The 19345-nt window shown below is 36.8% G+C and overlaps 3 protein-coding genes and 1 non-coding gene across 4 annotated transcripts; 1 reads left to right on the forward strand and 3 right to left on the reverse strand.

The window, feature by feature from the left end:
* Window positions 1–510: 510 nt before the first annotated feature.
* LOC8265173 (pyruvate dehydrogenase E1 component subunit alpha-3, chloroplastic) lies at window positions 511–3161 on the reverse strand. Its single transcript, XM_002515028.4, has 3 exons — window positions 2653–3161; window positions 1544–2321; window positions 511–990 (listed from the first exon to the last, which is right to left on the reverse strand). The coding sequence occupies exons 1-3, from the start codon at window positions 2896–2898 to the stop codon at window positions 713–715; spliced, it is 1302 nt and encodes a 433-aa protein (XP_002515074.1). The 5' UTR covers window positions 2899–3161; the 3' UTR covers window positions 511–712.
* A 773-nt stretch (window positions 3162–3934) lies between these two features.
* Window positions 3935–4006, forward strand: TRNAC-GCA. Its single transcript has one exon. It is a non-coding gene; the product is annotated as a tRNA-Cys (tRNA).
* Window positions 4007–4728: 722 nt separating this feature from the next.
* Window positions 4729–15258, reverse strand: LOC8285492 (vacuolar protein sorting-associated protein 8 homolog). The gene is made up of 19 exons (XM_015716884.3): window positions 13738–15258; window positions 13052–13363; window positions 12695–12934; window positions 12451–12571; window positions 12228–12385; window positions 11441–12074; window positions 11071–11135; window positions 10834–10935; window positions 10602–10744; window positions 9812–9867; window positions 8526–9190; window positions 8232–8422; window positions 7826–8132; window positions 7135–7419; window positions 6891–7000; window positions 6253–6583; window positions 5701–6108; window positions 5131–5374; window positions 4729–5046 (listed from the first exon to the last, which is right to left on the reverse strand). Exons 1-19 carry the CDS (start codon window positions 15088–15090, stop codon window positions 5021–5023), a joined length of 5751 nt encoding a protein of 1916 aa, XP_015572370.2. The 5' UTR covers window positions 15091–15258; the 3' UTR covers window positions 4729–5020.
* Window positions 15259–15730: 472 nt separating this feature from the next.
* LOC8285491 (pentatricopeptide repeat-containing protein At1g05600) lies at window positions 15731–18862 on the reverse strand. Its single transcript, XM_002515026.4, has 2 exons — window positions 18608–18862; window positions 15731–17385 (listed from the first exon to the last, which is right to left on the reverse strand). The coding sequence occupies exon 2, from the start codon at window positions 17365–17367 to the stop codon at window positions 15853–15855; it is 1515 nt and encodes a 504-aa protein (XP_002515072.1). The 5' UTR covers window positions 17368–17385; window positions 18608–18862; the 3' UTR covers window positions 15731–15852.
* Between the last annotated feature and the right edge of the window lie 483 nt (window positions 18863–19345).

Raw genomic sequence — 19345 nt, forward strand, 5'->3', positions numbered from 1 at the left:
AAATTAACATATGCAATGATTCTCATTTTATTTGAATATCTATAAAATTAAATAAAAGTACACAGAGGACAGCAGACGAAAATTATTAGAAGTCCTCACTAATTATTATCATTAGTCATATTTACTAATTAAAAATAAAAATAAGTTATTTTTAAGGATAAGAATAATTGTTTAATTGAAAAGTAAGTCATTTAGTATTTGAAAGGTACGTCTATAATAAGGTGATAATAGCGTGGTCGGAAGACATAACACATATATAATTGATCAATCCTGACTGAATATGAAAACTACCCACTGTACCCAACAAATAATATTTAGCCATGTTTTGGAGTTGCTAGAAGTGCTGCTTGCAGGTCCAAATATCGAATTGCTGCAACTTCAAAAATGGATTGAGGAGTGCCATAGTTCTAAGCCAAGCAATTCAAACTAATTTTAGTTGAATAGAAATTTCGAAAAGCATGAACCGTGAGCCATTTGGGCATTTTTAATTGATTCCAAACACTAGTCCAATAAACAAGGAGAATTAAATTAGAGAAGAGCAGAACCAAAATTTAAGTAGAAAAGCAACCTAAAAGTAACAACATATCCTGCTTACATAAGACATGCATTGCATTATAATTAAGGGGCACAAGTAATTGCTAGCAACAACACTATTATGGACTCGTGAGACCAACAAATAGCCACAACAGATAAAGTTAACCTGAAATGAAACCTAGACGTGAGCAGTGCCTTGGGTGAATTTGGGATCTTCGCATCTGTAGCGGCCATCAGGTCCAATTCCAAAGCCTTTAGGATCTGCAAATACATTCTCGAGTAGCTGACTGCGAGGTGGAACAGGGCTTTCATCAGCAAACTCGACAGAATCCTCAACCACTTCATCTATCTTCTTCTCAATAGCCTTCAACTCTGCTTCACTGGCTAGACTATTCTCAATAATATACTTCTTCAAGGATGTGATGGGATCTCTAGCAGCATAGTGAGCCTTCTCAGCTGCATATAGAATCCAAAAGATATAATTTTCTTTTTAAAAAAATGCAAATAGTAATGTGGTCTCCTATAACTTGGTCAATCATTTTCACAATGCTCTACCAATAAATCTAAAATATTAAATGCTAAACAAGCAAAACATTTCTCGAGTCGTAAGGTGTCTTTTTATATATCGTAAAACGAGCTGAAAAATTACAATAATTGGCAACTATCAAAGACCATCATTTCATGGTAACTTTGTTCATTTGGTCGGACCATCATATTATAAAAGTATGTCAGTATATGAACACATCAGTAGAAGTAATTCTGACAAATTATGTTGTATTCCACATTCTCACAAAATTGACGAGAATGTGCACCCTAGTGACTAGCCTTTGGATACTATCAATGACTGGAATAAAATGCAGAGGTTAGTGTCAAACATATCAGCTAAAGTTACATAGGCAATAGGTAAGTCACAAAACAAACAGGTGAAGCAAATAGAATGCAACACATTAATTAATAACCAAATAACAAAGCAGATATCCAAACTAGAATAATTAGCTCGATTGCTCACCAGGGTCACGAAGCTCATCAGGATCAGCCAACGAGTGTCCTCTAAACCTGTAAGTCTCACATTCAACCAAAGTTGGTCCTTCTCCCCTTCTAGCCCTTCCAATTGCCTCCTTGGCTACCTCCCTGACCTTCAAAACATCCATTCCATCAACATGAACACCTGGCATCCCAAATGCTGGACCCTTCTTCCAAATCTGTGGATCTGAAGTTGCCCTCAAGTGTGACATTCCAATGGCCCACAAGTTATTCTCCACAACGAACACAATGGGCAATTTCCACAAAGCTGCCATGTTCAAACACTCAAAGAACTGGCCATTATTACAAGTTCCATCTCCAAAGAAAGCTAAAGTGACATGATCACAATCCTCCTTCAGAACCTCCCTTCTATACTTCGAGGTAAAAGCTGCACCGGTGGCCACTGGAATTCCCTCACCAATAAATGCAAAACCACCAAGCACATTGTGATCTTTGGAGAACATGTGCATAGATCCACCTTGGCCGCGGCAGCACCCAGTGGTCTTGCCAAAGAGCTCACTCATGACAGCACGAGCAGGGACTCCCTTACTCAAGGCATGGACATGATCACGATAAGTACTGACAACGGAATCCTCCTTCTTCAAAAGCTTAATGAATCCAGTTGAGACAGCCTCTTGGCCATTATAGAGATGAACAAAACCAAACATTTTACCCCTATAATACATCTGGGCACACATGTCCTCAAAAGCTCTGCCCAACACCATATCCTCATATAGCACCAACCCTTCTTCTTTTGTAATCAACTACATGAAAGAAGAAATAAATAAACGTCCTTTTTGTCTCTATTCGGTTGATAAAAAAGAAAGCATATTCAAAGAAAACTGAAGTTTTATAATTTAGATGCGTGTAACGGATAAAAAAAGATTAATACAGAATTACAGTGTGATTGCATGTATAAATGTGCAAAAGAAGATAGCTACTTAAAAAAGAGAATAAATAGGGCTAAGCTTAGGAAAGGGCGAATTGTCAGCCAACCCAATGGCTAATAAAAATTGCAAATGCAAAGAAAGCAATAATCTTTGAATTGAGAGCAAATTGAGAATAAAGAAAAGAGAGATACAAAGATAGAATTACCAAATTGGAGGTAGATTTGAGCTTCTTTTCCTTAACAGCTTCAGAAACAGCGACGATAGCAGATCGACGGAAAGAAGAGACATGATTCAATTTAGGAAGAGCAGAGAAACGGAGCTTGGAAGTAGATCCAATAAAAGAAGAGGTGGTTTTGAGAGGATCAAAGAGAGGCTGATGCTTATTGTAAGATCTGGTATTATCAACAGGCAAAGGCTGAATCAAGTGGGTAGCAGAGAAAGCAGTGGCCATTATCGTGCCTTCTTTCTAGTCCTTGAACTGGAAGAAAATAAAAAAAAAAAAGAAAAGAAAAGGAGGTTAGAGATAGAGAGAAAAATGGAGAAGAAGAGGAGTATATGAAAGGATTTGGAGGCGGAGGATACGAGGGAAAAGGGTGTGGAAGTAACCGCCTGTTTGAGCTATAATAAAGAACTTGAAAACTAGGCCACCCAACTCTCAACTGTTATATAACATGTCCATTTGGCTTTGTATTTTCTTGTTTCTTGTACCATTTTTCACTCTCTCCTCTCCTTCTTGCCTTCTTTTGGTGGAGTGGATCCTTCATTGCTCAAAACCACGTCGTTTTCCACGCTTTAAGGGCACAATATTCTTCTTCTTTGAGGAGGCTATGTGAACCTTGTCCTCATTTAGTTCAAGACTAACTCTTTTACATGATTTCTATAAATTGAATGGATGCCTTAACTTTTATTGAATAATACAGTCAATTTGGTTCCATAAATGTTAAGAATTTGGAAAATTATATAATTTGAAAACTTTATTACAAGAAAAGGTTAGGAAGAATAAATGATTTCAATTTTAAGATATTATGGTGGCGGGAGACAGATATTATGAATGATATTTATATTTATTTCAATTATAAATTTTCAATTTATTTCATTTTAATTATAAATTTTTAGTTATTTAATTTTAATTTACTTTTTTTGATGCGGAATTGGCATATTGTATATATCTTTTTATTTCTTTTATTAGTAACTTATATAATATGTTAATATTTTTTTATAAACGTTCCTAAAAGAATTAAATTAAAATTTTGGGATAAAAGAAACCAAATGCAAAGTTATTTATCATTATAACAGGGATTATGGCATCCAATTGAATAAAAATACTACAATCCTTCCAAAATCAAGGTCTCCTTTTCTAACATGTTCGACCATTAGTGATGTTGAGTTGTGGTGACATCGATGCTTATAGGGATCAGCCTTGAAACGTGGCACTGGGTGAGCTGGATACATTAATTTATAGATAAGAATAAGAACATTCAACGTGTGGGTCCATAGCTCAGTGGTAGAGCATTTGACTGCAGATCAAGAGGTCACCGGTTCGAACCCGGTTGGGCCCTTTCTTCTTTTAATTTTTTTTTTTTTTTTTTTTTTTTTTAAAGTCTTTACAGTTTGGCGCTAAGCAAATAGGATAATGGCTTTGGTAGAGTGATTTCTATATGGGTGCATTGGTGTTTTTCATGCCAATGGAATTTGTCAAGTACGAAGATGGTAATGTTTATTTTAATGCGGTGCTAATTTTGGGGTGATACTAGCGGCAATGAATTCATCGAATTTGGTATTAGAAAGTTGCAACATAATCATCCCTTGGCATTGATGTATGTAACGTTTTGGCATTGGCATTGACATATATTCATCAATAGATCAGTTATGCATATAACTTCGATAGATTTATGGTACTCAAAAATGACTCGGACTGACATTCAAGAATGATTCGGACCAGTAATTATCTCTTGATGCACATTTTGAATAAACTGTAAACAAAAAATTTTAGTATCTCACTAAATGATTATCAGTCCAGATTACAGAAAAGAATTCTACCTCGCCCAGTACAATCTTACTTTCAATCAATTAGAAATTACAGCTAAATTACTAGAATTGAAAGTGGCTTCTGCAAATATGACAATTATTACTCCTTGAATGAATTATAATTTCGTTTCCGAATCTAGTTTAAGTAGCAAGGGCGATGCCTTTAAAAAGTTCAGATTTCCCATGTGCACTGCAAGTATAAGAAAATGATTGTTCCTTGTGTGTAGTTAACGGTAGATTATGCGGCCCTAAATAAAAAAATAATAATAATAATTTTATTTACGAAAGCCATCTGCTTGCCACTTGCAAAATTTATTAAATGACCAGAAAAGACTTATTATACATAAACATACATGGTGAATATAGCAACTCTATGGACAAAAGGAAAAATTATCTTCTATACATGGAAAAAAAAAAATTACTAAATGAGAGAACGGTCAAAAACTCAGCGAGGTCAAAGGTGCAGTTCGGATCAACAGATTCATCAGCTATTGGACGGCTGGTATGGAATCTCTACAATTGTTAGTCTGTACAAGACAGTCGTATCACCGTTTATTTATCTTCTCTTTGCCTACAAAAACCATCATCCACATGTCAAAAATGGGAGGCAATTGCAAAAGAATTTAAAAATCAAAGGTGTAATCATGAACCTCACCAAATATACTTGATTTTAATGGGAACCGAAGAGATGATCCTGTCACTTTAAGCTCCCTGAGTTGCCTCCTTTTGCTCGATTTTTCAATTCTTTTCGCAATAGCACTGCTACTCTCTCCTGTCAAAACCTCAGGTCCTTTCTTTACCCTTTCATGATAAACAGCTGGTGGGGCAAGTCTCAACTGGGGCATATTTTCTATCTGGACTAATCTCTGGTCTTTCTGAAGATTAGTCAATATCTCAAACTGCAGCATCCCAGTTTAATTTTATTATTCACCAACAACAAAGTATCCTTTGTTACTATAAATGAAAGATCACAATCAGGAATGACATATTCATTCAAATTTCTGGAGTGTTTGGTTAATCAGAAATCAGAAAGAAGAGAATGAGAAAGAGATACTAGGAACGAATTATTATGTTATAAAGTTCATTCCCATAAGAGAGTTAGGTATTTGGAATTAAGAATAGGAAAAAGTCCACATTCCTGTTCCCTTCCTTTCATTGTTGGTAACCAAACAGGACCTAATAGGCAAATGATATATCAGCACTAATAAGTACAGTAAGGACTTACCCGTGACATTTGCTGCAGCCCATATGAATTGTCTGATGAATCTTCATGTGAATGTAAAGTGCCAGTTCCATGTGCTCGTTTCGCTCTTGATGAAACCTTATTCACCAAACCATTCTCACCAAGGACTGATTTATTTCTAGGCCTCTGAGTATTTGTCTTAGGCATACAAATAGGGCATCCAGACAAGGAACCTTTACTTGATGTTTCACTTTCGAGCAGTTCACACTGAAGATGAGTAGCATGACCACAACTGAAAACTCGAATCCGGAAACTAGGGGAATCCTTAGTGAGAGGACAGTTACATATACAACATACAAGACTCCGCGGGGCATACCCATGAGATGCCCCCTTCTTAAGTAAACTCATGGTATAGAACGTATCATCCTCTATCAAGGACTTGGCAGTATCCTAAAACATTGAAATGCACAATTTGAGTCGCAACTCCTGATTGATTTACAATACAAATAAGAAAGAATTACAGATATCACTCAATTGTTAGCACAAATAAATGGACCCTTGGCATGGATACATAAAGCATATTCAATGACTTACCAGAATTCTCCTCTCAAAGCCATATGTTCCCAGCATCCCCAATATTGTAATTTTAAAATCACCAAATTCCTGGTTACCATTATCAGAGAGGAGTTTTGACATGATAGTTGGAAGGTGAACATATCCTATCATTCCTTCAACAATCTCTTTGATGAACTGAGATAACAATTTTCTCAAGATATGAGCACCTTTGTGAGACTTGGAGATTTTCCACTTAATTATGGCCTCGTCATCCTCGTGTTCACCCAATGCTTCAGTTAGCATTCCAGCATGATCATCTCGTTTCGATACCCTTTTGTCAGTAAATGAATCCATCAAAGGCGCACAAAACCTGTATTGGTTGTCAAGGATTGTCAGGGATGAATAAGTCAATTAATTTGTTTATATCAGATACCATTTCTGGTATTTGCTAGAAAATGAAAGGAAAAAAAAAAAAAAAAAGTTCAAAGAAATATGTTGCATGTCTGGGTAAATACAATGGTAACAAAGCACATCAAACACAATGGGAGAACACATCCATCACTCATCAACATTTTCTATAGATATCAGGTGAGACAAATTAGGATATTCAAGAATTACATGAGAACAAATTAACTGACACATGCAAGAAATTAAATCACTGCAGTGTATTGACTCACGAATCAAGTAATTTGAACCAGAGTGTTTCTGATTCCTCAGGTTGCAAACGAGGGGTGTTTCGCTGACACAATCCAATACACACATTCAATATACTGTATATGTCATCAACCTGTGAGATAAAGATTGCAAACTTGCGTAAGTTTTCCAAGAGCCCTAGGATCCCACAATAAGAAATCAATAAAAGAGAAGGGAAAGGGGAAAAGGAAAAAAGCATAACCATAGACACAATTCAGATCTGCTGACCTCTTTTATTCTTAGAACATTGCCATACTGATCTGTGCCAATAGAGCTACTCAAAGATGTTGAAATCAGACTTTCCACAGCTATATCAAGGTTAACAAATTTATCATTGAGCTGAGTAAGAGTGAGCAAAAGGGCGCTCCCAACATCACCAACCCTTTCTAATAAAAAAGCAGCAGCATCTGTTATCTCATATTCCTGGCATAGGCGTAAACAGTTTTCTACCCGGTAGCTTTCAAAAGTCTCCAGGAATTTGAGAACTGAATTACGCTCATACTGACATAACAACTGCAGAGTACATAAAATAATTTAGAATTTTGATACGTGTAAGATGTTAGACAAAGTTTCGTGAAATCAGGAATCAGTAACAAGAAATGCAGAGAAAAAGCAAAAATTGTCAGACATGCAAAGATTTGTCACCCATGACAAGCAAAACAAGCCCAAATATTGAACACACAAACACCCAAGGATTATTTGAGCTTATTTATTTGGCTGATGCTTTTTCATGTTTTGTGTGCATCAGAACAGGACATAAAAAAACACACACACAACACAAACACACAATTAACTTTACATTTTTATTCTTTTGGTTGGGAGGGGGGCTGGGCAGCTGTAAAACTTGGGAGGTAATGTGGAGGGTCACTTGATGGATTGCCACCCATGAAGCAACAATGATGGTGATTCAAGCACTTACCTCCATATAAAGCTCTATCATATCATCAGTCACGTTAACAGGGTTATTCCGAATAAACTTGGGAAAATCAGATATTCTTTCCAAGTAAGCTTCAAGTCCTTTCAACTGATCTTCCACTCTTCTTCCACTAAAAGCATCAACGCTATCATCCTTTTTCAAACGAGAAAAATTGAGGGTTCCAGATAAGTGAACCTCAATAACTGTCTTCAGATACAGAAAAAGGCTCTTTGGATGCGATTGTAGTCGAGAGAGGATGCGTGGACTATCATTCTGAAAATGGTCCCTGATCAGCAAGAATGTCCCCTCTCTACGAAGATCATAAGATTGATTAGAGAAGCGAGAAAAGAAAGTCCAGCAGAACATTCAAAAACTGGAATAAAGAAAGATCTCAATTAATAAAATTTACCTGCTTAAGACAACCAACTCTGGAATCTTAGACATAATAGCTGATTGAAAAGCATTGTGTTCATTGTTAGTAAGCTGTCTCAATATGTTGTAGATATAGGAGAAAGTATGAATGGGTTCATCCACGTCTTTCATATAGCAATCCAATGCAGCAAGATGCTGGTTTCTGATGGTATGAATAAAGCCACAAACCTGAAAACCAAGTTAAAAACTCACAGTATGAAGGCATTAAAAAGGACATTCAAGAAGCAATTTCTCTAAGACAATAACTCAAATTTGAACATGGCATAGATACCTGGTGAAATTGAGCTTTCTCACATAGCTGTAACACATAAGATGAATTCCAATCAGTCTCAGGCACCACTTCCAGAAGCGCAAGCACCTGCTTCTCCCTCCTTTTTGAAGTTTGGATATCATGTGCATGAATACTTGCATAAAAATTGCTCTCTGATGTTAAGTATTCCAAAATCTGACTCAATACACTGCCCGAAACACGAGCTTTTCTACATGCAACATGATATGCTATGAATTCAAACAGGTTCCCTATGTCTTTCTTTGAAGGCCATGCTTCTACTAATCCAGTATCATCAGCACTAGCAGACTCAGCTGTTTGAGGTATATCTTTTTCAATGATTTGAACAAGAGCATCTACAGCATTTTGAGCCAATAAAATTTGACTTTCATTTGCAATATTATCTTGCTCAGCCTCAATATCTACATTGGCATTTTCATCTGAAGAGAAGTCAGACTTTGGATTTTCATCATCTAGAAAAGCCAACCTCAGAACATCTAAAGTAGCTTCTGTATCTAGCTCTAAGAGATGATACAGGTTCAGGTATGTTCGTCTCGATGACAAGGTTGAATCTACTACTGAATTCAGGGCACTGGATTTCTCCAATAGAAACTGAACAAGGTCTGTCCTAAGGGATGGCAAACGTTTTGGAGGAAGAGCTCCCTGTCCTGCAAATACAATCCTTATCCAGTTACAAATCAAATGTGCATTAACAAGAGAAAACAACTTATAATTCAAGTTCAATGCCTGTGCATATTCCAGAACCCAGGCAGCACAATAGATGATGCCTGTTCACTACATCAGAGAGTCATAAGACAGAGTTCCTTATAGTATTATCTCAGTATCTTACATCCTTAGTATAGCTGTGCTTGTAAGGTACATCAGGGAGTCATAAGAAATAAGTTTCAGACATCATTATTTTCCTTTCCTTAAGTTCTCAATTCACAAAGTTCCCAATTCACAAAGGACCAGATGCAATGCAAGGTTAGTCTAATAATTATCCTTATTAAATAGACTATTGAAATAATGTGAGATCGTAAAGGAAGTAATAATTAAAGACTGCTCAGTATTTCACAATGTTCAAGTGTGTAATCCAAGGTTCCAAACTCTGTTCTCACATGCATTAATCATGTAGCATCTTTCAAATAAAGAGCAAGACGGTAATCTCAGTCACTAAAGATTTATTTATTAGAGAAGTATTGTAGTTATCCACATCCCTAGTTGAATCACAAAAAGGTTCTGTAGTAATAATTAAGTTAAATTAAGGCAACGACAACTGGAAAGCATACCTGGCGGGAAGGCAAGACCTGAAAAGCAATACTTCAAGTAAACAAGCATCCTATACCTGCTTATAAGAATTAGTAGTAAAAGGTGACAACTCTGATTCATCAAATAAAATGAGGTAAAATGACGGGAAATAAACTTTTAATAGCAAATTATGGCTAAGATTAATGTGTTCCTTTTTCTTTGGGAGTCAGGGAAGCAGTATGAGGCAGAAAAATAAACAAATTAGTACTACAACAACCCAAATGTTTTTCCTTTGATTTCCACATCCCATAGTGGTGTTAAATATAAGATATAGTACTAGAAGCACCCAAAGGATTCTTCCACTGAATCATTTCCAGGTCCATATAAACTCATAGGTAAAGAAAGAAGTAATGTCAGATGAGATTTCAACTAAGCTATTAATTTTCTAAGGTACCAGACTTCTGTTACATGAGATTCTTCAGTCAAGGTGACTTCTCCTCAATAGCATCGCTCAAAGAAAGGCAGCTAACACCAGGTGCATATGATTCAAGTAATAAAATCACGATGCAATCCTGTGCTTTCACCTCATTTACCATTTTTACTCAAGAAGCTATAATCTTTCACAAGTAAATTTTCTACATAAAATCCTGAAACATGAAATCCCCCTCCGCAGTTTTTTTTTCTTTAATAGGAAAAGCAGAAGTATCATAACTTTTTTTAGAAAAATGTATCATCATTGCATGATAAAATATTAAGAAGAGAGCATATTACTGAAGAAACATTTCACCATTAATTTACTAATACACAGTTAGACATCTCAACACCAATTACCCGAGGGCAGCAGCACTCTCTTTATGACTGTTCCGTGAAGCAATTAGTAACTCCTCCAAAGGTGCTCTGAAATCATCCAATCCTTTATTGAAAAGATACACCAACGCCCCATATAATCCATGCTCCCGGCACAGCCTGACAACCTAAGAGACAAATTAGAATTAGAATTCACAGTTCTTGGTGGAAAAATTAAAACAAGCGTCACTTGAGCAAGGAAACAAATGACAGAAACCTGATTGAAATCCAAGGAAGAAATGTCCATGTGAAGAACACATTGTTCAACTCGCTGCAACCACCCTCTGCTGCTATAATGCTCTACTAGCGCTTGCATAATCTTTTAAAGGAGGAAAGGAGGAGCAGGAAGAGAATAGAGAAGACAAAACACAATTGCTTAGTTAACCATGGTTCATTTTTTCCAACTTTCACTTTTGAACAATCAATAAAGTTTACATTGAGCTTTAAGCAATACCTCAGGGGGTAGGGATCCAAGCATATCCCTCAGTATATATGGCTCCAGAAGCTCCAAAAAGGTATCTAGAAAATAAGGGGTAAAAGAAAACATAATGACTGACAGCCACCCCAAGGAAAAAATTATGTAGCATCACTAAATGGTGCATCGTATAATTAATAAGTAAATCTGAAGCAGGCATAAAAATGAATAGAGAAGGAAAGGCCACTTATACAACCTATAATCTTTCGATTATCAATTTCCAGTATGTTTTCTGTCACTGGAGGTGAAATAGAATGCTGTAACACCCCTCAGTACGAGCATATTGTTAAACATTAATCTAACATGAATATCCAACTAAGCATAAATTCTGAGGACATTGAGATAGTACCTCTGTGTTGAACAGCCATAAACTTAGAGAAGATTTCATCGAAAAGGATGTCAGTTCGATGTATATGAACACAAAATTCTACTGCAACACCACCAACGCGAGTGAATTGTTCTTTTATTTCAGAGTGCACAGAACTGCCTCCGGTCTTTGATTCATCTTGCTGTTCTACTTTTCCAATTTGGTTGCAGAAAGCTACTGATATATAAGAAAATACTTCATCTACATACGACAATAGCAGCTCTACCAGATAGGGCATTATGGTTTCTTGTACAGCATCCACAGATTTAGGAAGGTCAATAACACCATGAGCTTGTCCGTCATAAAGTGTCATTGCCATATTCAAGGCACCCATCCAGTCACCTGCTCTCCGCAGAACCTGAATTCGTTCCTTCCACGGAAGAAGCCGGGAAACGACAAGATGTGTGGGTCCAAGTATGTATACAGAAGCACCTCTTACTGCTAGGCTATTGTGATAGGCTTTCTCAGGATTCCCATAGATATTTATGAAGTGAGTATGATATGCAACAAGATCATCTCCACCAGAACCATCAACAGCAAAGCTAGTCTGGTGAATCACAGTACCATCCTTTGCAAACAAATAAAGCTGTCCTGTCAATGTGAGAACCACCAGCATCTGGTCAAGAATAAAACCCTCATTAGCCTCAATGTGTAGAGATATTGAACTGATGCACAGGGATAACAAGGATATAACTATGTATACACGGAGACCTGGAAGTAATGAATTTATATTTTACAGGTCATTTAGCAATAAGAAGTGAAAACATACATGAGCATCCAACCAAGTGACGCCTATGGCTGCACTGTCAAGAGACCATGTTCCATATACTTTAAGCTCTGATTTTATCAACTTTGCAACTTGGACTTTCCGATCCCATGCAACTGCAAGCAATGAAACTCGTTCTGCTGCATCTGCACTAATATTTTCTGCAACAAATTCATTTATTCAGGGAACTGCTTACTATAAATTAAGAAATTAAGTCACTGCATACCATATTCTGAGCTGTGTGATTGTGAAGTGCATTTCCATGCCGTGTAAGGCATGGAACCCTCTCTGACTCCATCTGGCTTCGAAAGTTGTGCATAGACTTCTAAAGTAGGAGTGAGCCTAACCTGTAACAATGGCATGGTTTGAACACATAGCATAAATTAAATGTAACTACAGAAGCAAACATTAAATAAATTCATAATACAAAAGATACATGGAATTTGGGCAATCGTCCAAGGACTTCATACCACCAAAGCAGTTTGATGGGTGACAAAAATGACCACACCTTCTTCAACTGGAGAAGAGCCTTCATTGAATAGCTTCCATCCTGCATCTCCCCCAACTACACCTCCCATCATGTTACCAATGCTGCTGGATGAAACTGAAGCGTTTCCCTGTGATGATGGCAAAGCACCTCCAGAGGATTCATCAAAAAGAAGGGGTGAAGCTGATAGTACAATACCCGTCCTTTGCCCATCAAGAAGACACTATTACAATCCATTAACAGTAATTAAATTAGCAATTATAGCACCATAATAAAGTATGCCATATGAGACTAGAAAATTCCAGAAATAGACATGCAACAATGAGGAGTAAGGGTTTGCCTGTGTCTTGATGGTGAATCTGTTAAGCAAGGGAACCACTGAGAACGAATGTAAATAAACGTGACCTTTACTATCACCAGTAACTGCTTTAAATTGACGGGTAACTTGAGAATCCTGACCTAGAAATAGTGCATGTACCACTGGTGCCGTATGCTCTCCAGTTATAACTTTGGCTACTGACGCTCTCTGGATATCCCAAACAGTAATGTGACCATCACCATAACCAGCCAACAGGAGGTCCCCTTGCTGATTGAAGCACATGGAAGTTACTGGGGCATAAGATCTATCCCCTTGTAAACCAAGCATAAGCATCTGAAAAAGGCTTTTTATATTTCAGTAAATAATATATCTTTACTAACAAAAATATAATCTAAATAAAGAAGCTTAACATAGTTAGTAATGATCGTCCTACTGAAAATATTAGACACCATACTTCTAATTATGGAAAAAAAAAATGATTTTAACTTCTGTAGCAGTGAAATTTTTTAGTAGTATGATCCGACACTAAGAATATCTGTCAAAAATTCAAAAAAAAAAATAACAATTTTGAAATGTAAAACAGGCCATTATCCCCAATATGCATTTCTTAATAAACCCTCAATTTGCTTTTCTAATCCATCAGGCATGAAAAAAGAATAAATGAAAGCACATTAAAAGCAACAACAAACAAGTAAAAGCAATAGAACCTTTGAATCCATATTATCACCATTATAAGGCGAGTATCTACTTGGAACAACGGCAATGACACCTTTTCCCATTCCTACAGCAATGTGGTTAAGATGAACGGCCAGAACCTGTGGAGAACCATGATCCCGCCGAAAGGTTTGAGACATAATTGTCCGTGTAATGGCGTTATTAGCATCAATATCAAAGTAACCCAAAGTAGTAGACCCTCTCCGAACACCCTCAAGCTTCATCGGCTGAGCAGCTGCACCTTCTTCCAAATGCAATCCAGTAGAAGCTTGTTTCTTCTCAAGCTCTTCAGCCAATTCAAGTGGCTTCATAGTATTTTCTTTGAGCTTCTTTTCAGCATTTTTAATTATCCTCTCACTCTCCAATTTCCCAATTCTCTCCTCAACAAGGTCCGAAATGTCACTTAAAGAACTAGCATCACCATCACCAGACTCATCATCTTTACCTTTCTCCAAATTATCTCCATCTTCCAGTGGCATCTCATTACTTTCATAATCATCATCCCTAGAAGAAGCCGGAATATCCATTGCCATGGCTTCATCTTTTCTATCATAGGAACCTAAAATCGAGTCATCATTCAAATCTAATTTAACATTTACATTGGAGGTCGAAGTATTGTTATTTAACAGATTTTGATCATTATTTGTGATACTTAATCCCTCAGTATTAAGTGGAGCTGCTTCTGTATCTTCTACTTCACCTTCCAAGACTTTACTATTACTATCAAAAACCTCACCCGTTGTACTATCCAAATCATCAATTTCTGCTAATTTATCATCTGACTCCATTCTCTCCGAAGCAACAAATGATGAATTAGAAACAATTTCATGATCATCGCCACTATCCATAACCTTCTGAAGAGTAACCGCCCTCCTCGATTTGATCGCAGCAGCATGAGGTGTCGGTACGGATCTCGATGCTGCCGCAGCAGCCGCAAGAGCAGCACCTGGCTTCGCATTCGATCTCACACCACCGAAAAGAGACGGTAACGGTCTTGAAGAAGACGAAGAGGGAGCTCTCCATACCGGATCACCTAAAAACCCGCCTCGAGTAAAGGAACTATGTCGTGCTTGGTCAAGCCTGTCACCTAAAAGTTGAGATTGAGTGCGATTAAGAGATTCTGTAGAATCCTGTGAAATGGCGTCGTTTTGAGGGAGATTACTCAGGGATGCGGGGGATGAAGGAGGAGAGAGTGACGTGGAAGAATCGGAGTCGTTGAGGATTTCATCGAGTGTACGGTGAGGGACAGCGGCGGAGTCGTCGTCGTCGAAATCAGAGTGTAAGCCTAGGAAGGAATCGAGGTCGAGTTCTGTAGGGAATTTGGTGGTTGTGAGTTTTTTAGTCATTTTGTCATTAGTGCAAAGAGGACTATCGTTTCTTCTTCCTCTTCTTGTTTGTAATTGTGCTTGACGAAGAAGAGAAATGATGTTTTCATACACAACCCACTCTGCTTCTTCTTCTTCTTTGCTCTTTTTTTCAGCTTAGCAATGCTATGCACTTAATTAATTAACATACTTCCCAATGGGCTTTGGTCTTATACACTTAAAATTTACACACAGTAACTCAGTAAAATTTTACATCAAGGTAGTTTTCATATGCCAGTGGGTAAGAAATTCATCAAAACGAAACGCAATGACTAGAGATTTTCTTAAAAGAAAATTTGTCTTCTTATTTACTCGGTCTTGATTGAATCATTTAAACTAGTGTTGCTCATTCATACAATTTGTATGTTTAGTTAATAGAGTATTATGCAAATTGTTCAAGAATATTTTTATAATCAAGCATGTCACACAAAGCGAGTTCAGAGTTTTCTGTTTCCTCAATTAGAAGTGTATCATACTAATTTTGATAAGATGAGATAATTTGTTCCCTTAATCTCATTACTAATGTATGATCGCTTTCTTAATTCAAATGCTTGAGGTCATAAAATAAAACTCATTCCTGTACACAGCCGTGAACCATCAAAACCCTGGGAAAGCTGTAAACTACTAAGAACATATCTTTCAATTTCCCTCTCATGAACACGACCTCTTTTTACATTGAACTTCTCCACTTTTTATATTGGAAAAAAGGATATACACACATGAGAACACTGCAACATAAATAAACTATGAACAATTACTGAGCCGCTTAAACGTCTCACAGCAAGCATCAATGTCAGCTGTGTTGGAACACAAACAAGTTACCAGGGAGTTCCACACTGAAAGTTCTGGTGCCTCATCCAAGCTAATCATCTCCTCTAACCACATGGTAGCTTCATATTGCCTGCCTATGGAGCAAAGCCCTCGTATAAGCATGTTGAAAGTGTCAACAGGAGGCCAATATGATTTAATTAACATCTCTTCCAAAATCCGACTCGCCTCAATAAATCCACCATCTTGACACAACCCATGAACTAAAATGCAATAGGTTTCCTTGTTGGCAACACAACCTGTTTGCTTGGCCATCCTCTTCAAATACTTAACAGCTGTTGCTGAGTTCCTTGCATCGCACAAGCCTTTCAATAAGATATTATACAATCTTACATTTGGAACACAATTTCCCTCCACCATCTCCACTTCCAACACATTAATTGCTTCATGAACTTTACCTTCCTTGCACAATGCTGCCACCTTGGCTTCATACGTTAACAGAGACGGTCTAAAGCCTCTATCTTGTGTCTCATCCAGCACTTTATCAGCTTGACTAAGCTTACCTTCGGCATAGAAATCAACAGCCATAGCAGTATAACTACTCAAACTAGGGATAGCACCTCTGATTAGAGCTTCATTAATCAGATGCTTAGTGGTTTCTATGTTACCATCACTATTGCAATTACTGAGATCAAGACGGGGGTGACAGCGTTTAGGAGCCTTCAGCCCCTTCCTTAAGATCTTGCCGAGAACTTCTAAAGCTTGTTCAACCATACCAATATCACATAAAGCATCCAAAAAAATTCTATATATTACAATATCTTCACCACTTCCCTTCTGAGAAATCCTCCAAAACATCGAGTATAGTAAATGGGTAGCCTCATTTAGCCTTCCATCTTTACACAAACCCATCATAACAATTCGATAACTATCCCTATCAGGGTAGCAACCTTGATAATTCATCTCTTGAAAGACTTGCAATGCAACGTCAGAGCGATTATGCTGACAAAGAACATCCATAAGCAAGTTCAACGAACGAACACGAGACTTCACTTCCCAACCATACGAGCTCTCCAAGAAAAGACGGTGAGCTGCTTCAAGCTTTGATTCTTTGACCATTATTTGTAAAAGGGTATTAAAGGATTCAGTCCAATTCACACAATTGAACTGTGGAATGTTCTTGAAAAGAGATATAGCTTCATTAAGAAGGCCAACTCTTGCATAAGTCTTGATTGCATTTGCAAAGATTGAATCTTTGCACTCACAGGAATCTTCTCGCATTTGATCAAGAACTTCCTTCATCTCAGTGATTCGACCAGAACTTCCAAGGATGCCAATCATGGTGGCATACACTGGACCATTATGACGATAATTCGGATATTTATCCTTCGCTTCCTTAAAGATACGTAGAGCTATTAGTGGATTCTTTTGGTTCCTTATGATCTGAGAGAGATGTGTTGGTGTTAGAAGCCTTGGCCATCTCACAGTCATGGCTTACTTTGTAGCAAGCTGAGTATCAAATATAAAATACTGTCAATCAAAAACCATTACAAGAATCCAGATGTTACATAAGAAGAAAAGAAAACCAGCAGAACAGAAAGCAATCCTCACATTATTTCGTTAACTTGTAACTGATAGATACTGGAAAATGCATGATAAAATATTAATTCAGTCGCATCGAGGATGGATGTCCACACTAATAATCACAAAAGGCTGCTAAAACTGATTTCTCATTAAGACATAGTATCATTTATAATTCAATCAAAATTGTTTTAGAAAGTTTCTTTAGGAACTAAGCCAATTAACCATCTAACAAGACGTTCGTGGAGTACCATCTAACTCTGCCAAATATAGCAGTGGCAATTATAATTTTCCCATTTCAGTCAGGCAATAAATCAAACATCTAGCGAGCGGAACAGTGAAAACAAAACTTAAAATCCCAAAAAAAAACGGCAGAGCTAACCAGCAGAGAGAAATCAATCTACTACACTGTCTAATATAACAGCCAATGTCCACCACCACCAGAACCAACATTCTTTGCGAGATCTTCAATATTACGCTTCTCTGCTAACTTAGCTAACAAGCTTGGCCAGAAGACTCTAATTGGACATTGGCTGCTTTCACCATGCGTGCTATCTTTTCTGCCTATTACCAAGAGTTAAAAGGAACAAAAGTACTATCTCCAACAATAGACTATTCTATTCAAGGTGATAGTAATCAAATTTAAATCAAAATAAAGGTCAATTAAGGAACTCTATATCAAGGCAACTAAAGACTAAATAACAATATCCAGTTTCCAATCTATCAGGATATAAGACAAATTAATGTGGACAATATATCAACATGAAAAAGAAACAATTCTGATTCATGTTTAAGAAAGCAAAACAGAATCTTAATGACCATTAAATTACCTTATAAAAATCTAGAGTAAATTAAACAGTGACCCGAGTGTCTAAAGTATGAAGTAAGGTTATAGCGATGGGATACCATCATAATAAAGAACCATAACAGCGTAAGAGCAAGCAAGTTCTCTCAAATAGAACGCTTATGACAAATAGAACGAACAGCCTAAAACCCCCCAGTAACTATAAATTCCTAACAACAATAATAACAGCTTGACATTATATTTCAAATGTGAAGAAAGGTCGCGTGGCACGAAATAATTGAAGATAACAGCAACAGAAAATGCAAGCATGGGAGGGTAAAACAGAAGACGGAGAAAACCCGTCACCTTGAGATAGAGATCTGTGAATGGAGATGTGCAATTGGCTGCACTGCTGCAAAGAACTTTAGTCCAAGGTTTGATGGTATAGAGCAGAAGGGTTTTAAAGATAGGATGACTCGTGCTTAGAAAGATGTTTAGGGTTCGTCGGAACAAGGGCTATGATTCGTTCCATTGCTCTAGTACGAGAGCGACGTGATTACCGCCCAGAGTTGCAAATTTCTGTTTGAATTACATTAGAAATTACAATTATAATTACAATGTTACACAATTTATAAATTTTCTGACAGAAGAATATATAAAAGATATGTAATATGATAATCAATAAATAAAATATAGGATTAATATATAAAATGATAAAAGCATAATATATATATAATAAATGTATATATAGGTAAATTTTTAGTAAACAATAATTAATATATAAGAAAATAATAAAATATATTATTTAATAAATAAAGATTAACCAATTAAATATACATATATATAATATGTTGATAAAGAATCATTTTAAGCCACTGTTGTGAAATTGAGTTTCAATTCTAATTCTGATTCTAATAAGTGCACCAAACAACAGAAAGTTACCGGGGGAAGTCCCACGCTCAAAGATCTGGTGGCTCATCTAAACTAATAATCTCCTCTAACCATATAGTATCTTCATATTGCCAGCCTATGGAACAAAGGACTCGTATAAGCATGTTGAAAGTGTCAACAATGAGGCCAATCATTATTCAATTAACATCTCTT

The sequence above is a fragment of the Ricinus communis genome, chromosome 1 (assembly GCF_019578655.1).
Source record: "Ricinus communis isolate WT05 ecotype wild-type chromosome 1, ASM1957865v1, whole genome shotgun sequence".
Classification (NCBI taxonomy): domain Eukaryota; kingdom Viridiplantae; phylum Streptophyta; class Magnoliopsida; order Malpighiales; family Euphorbiaceae; genus Ricinus; species Ricinus communis.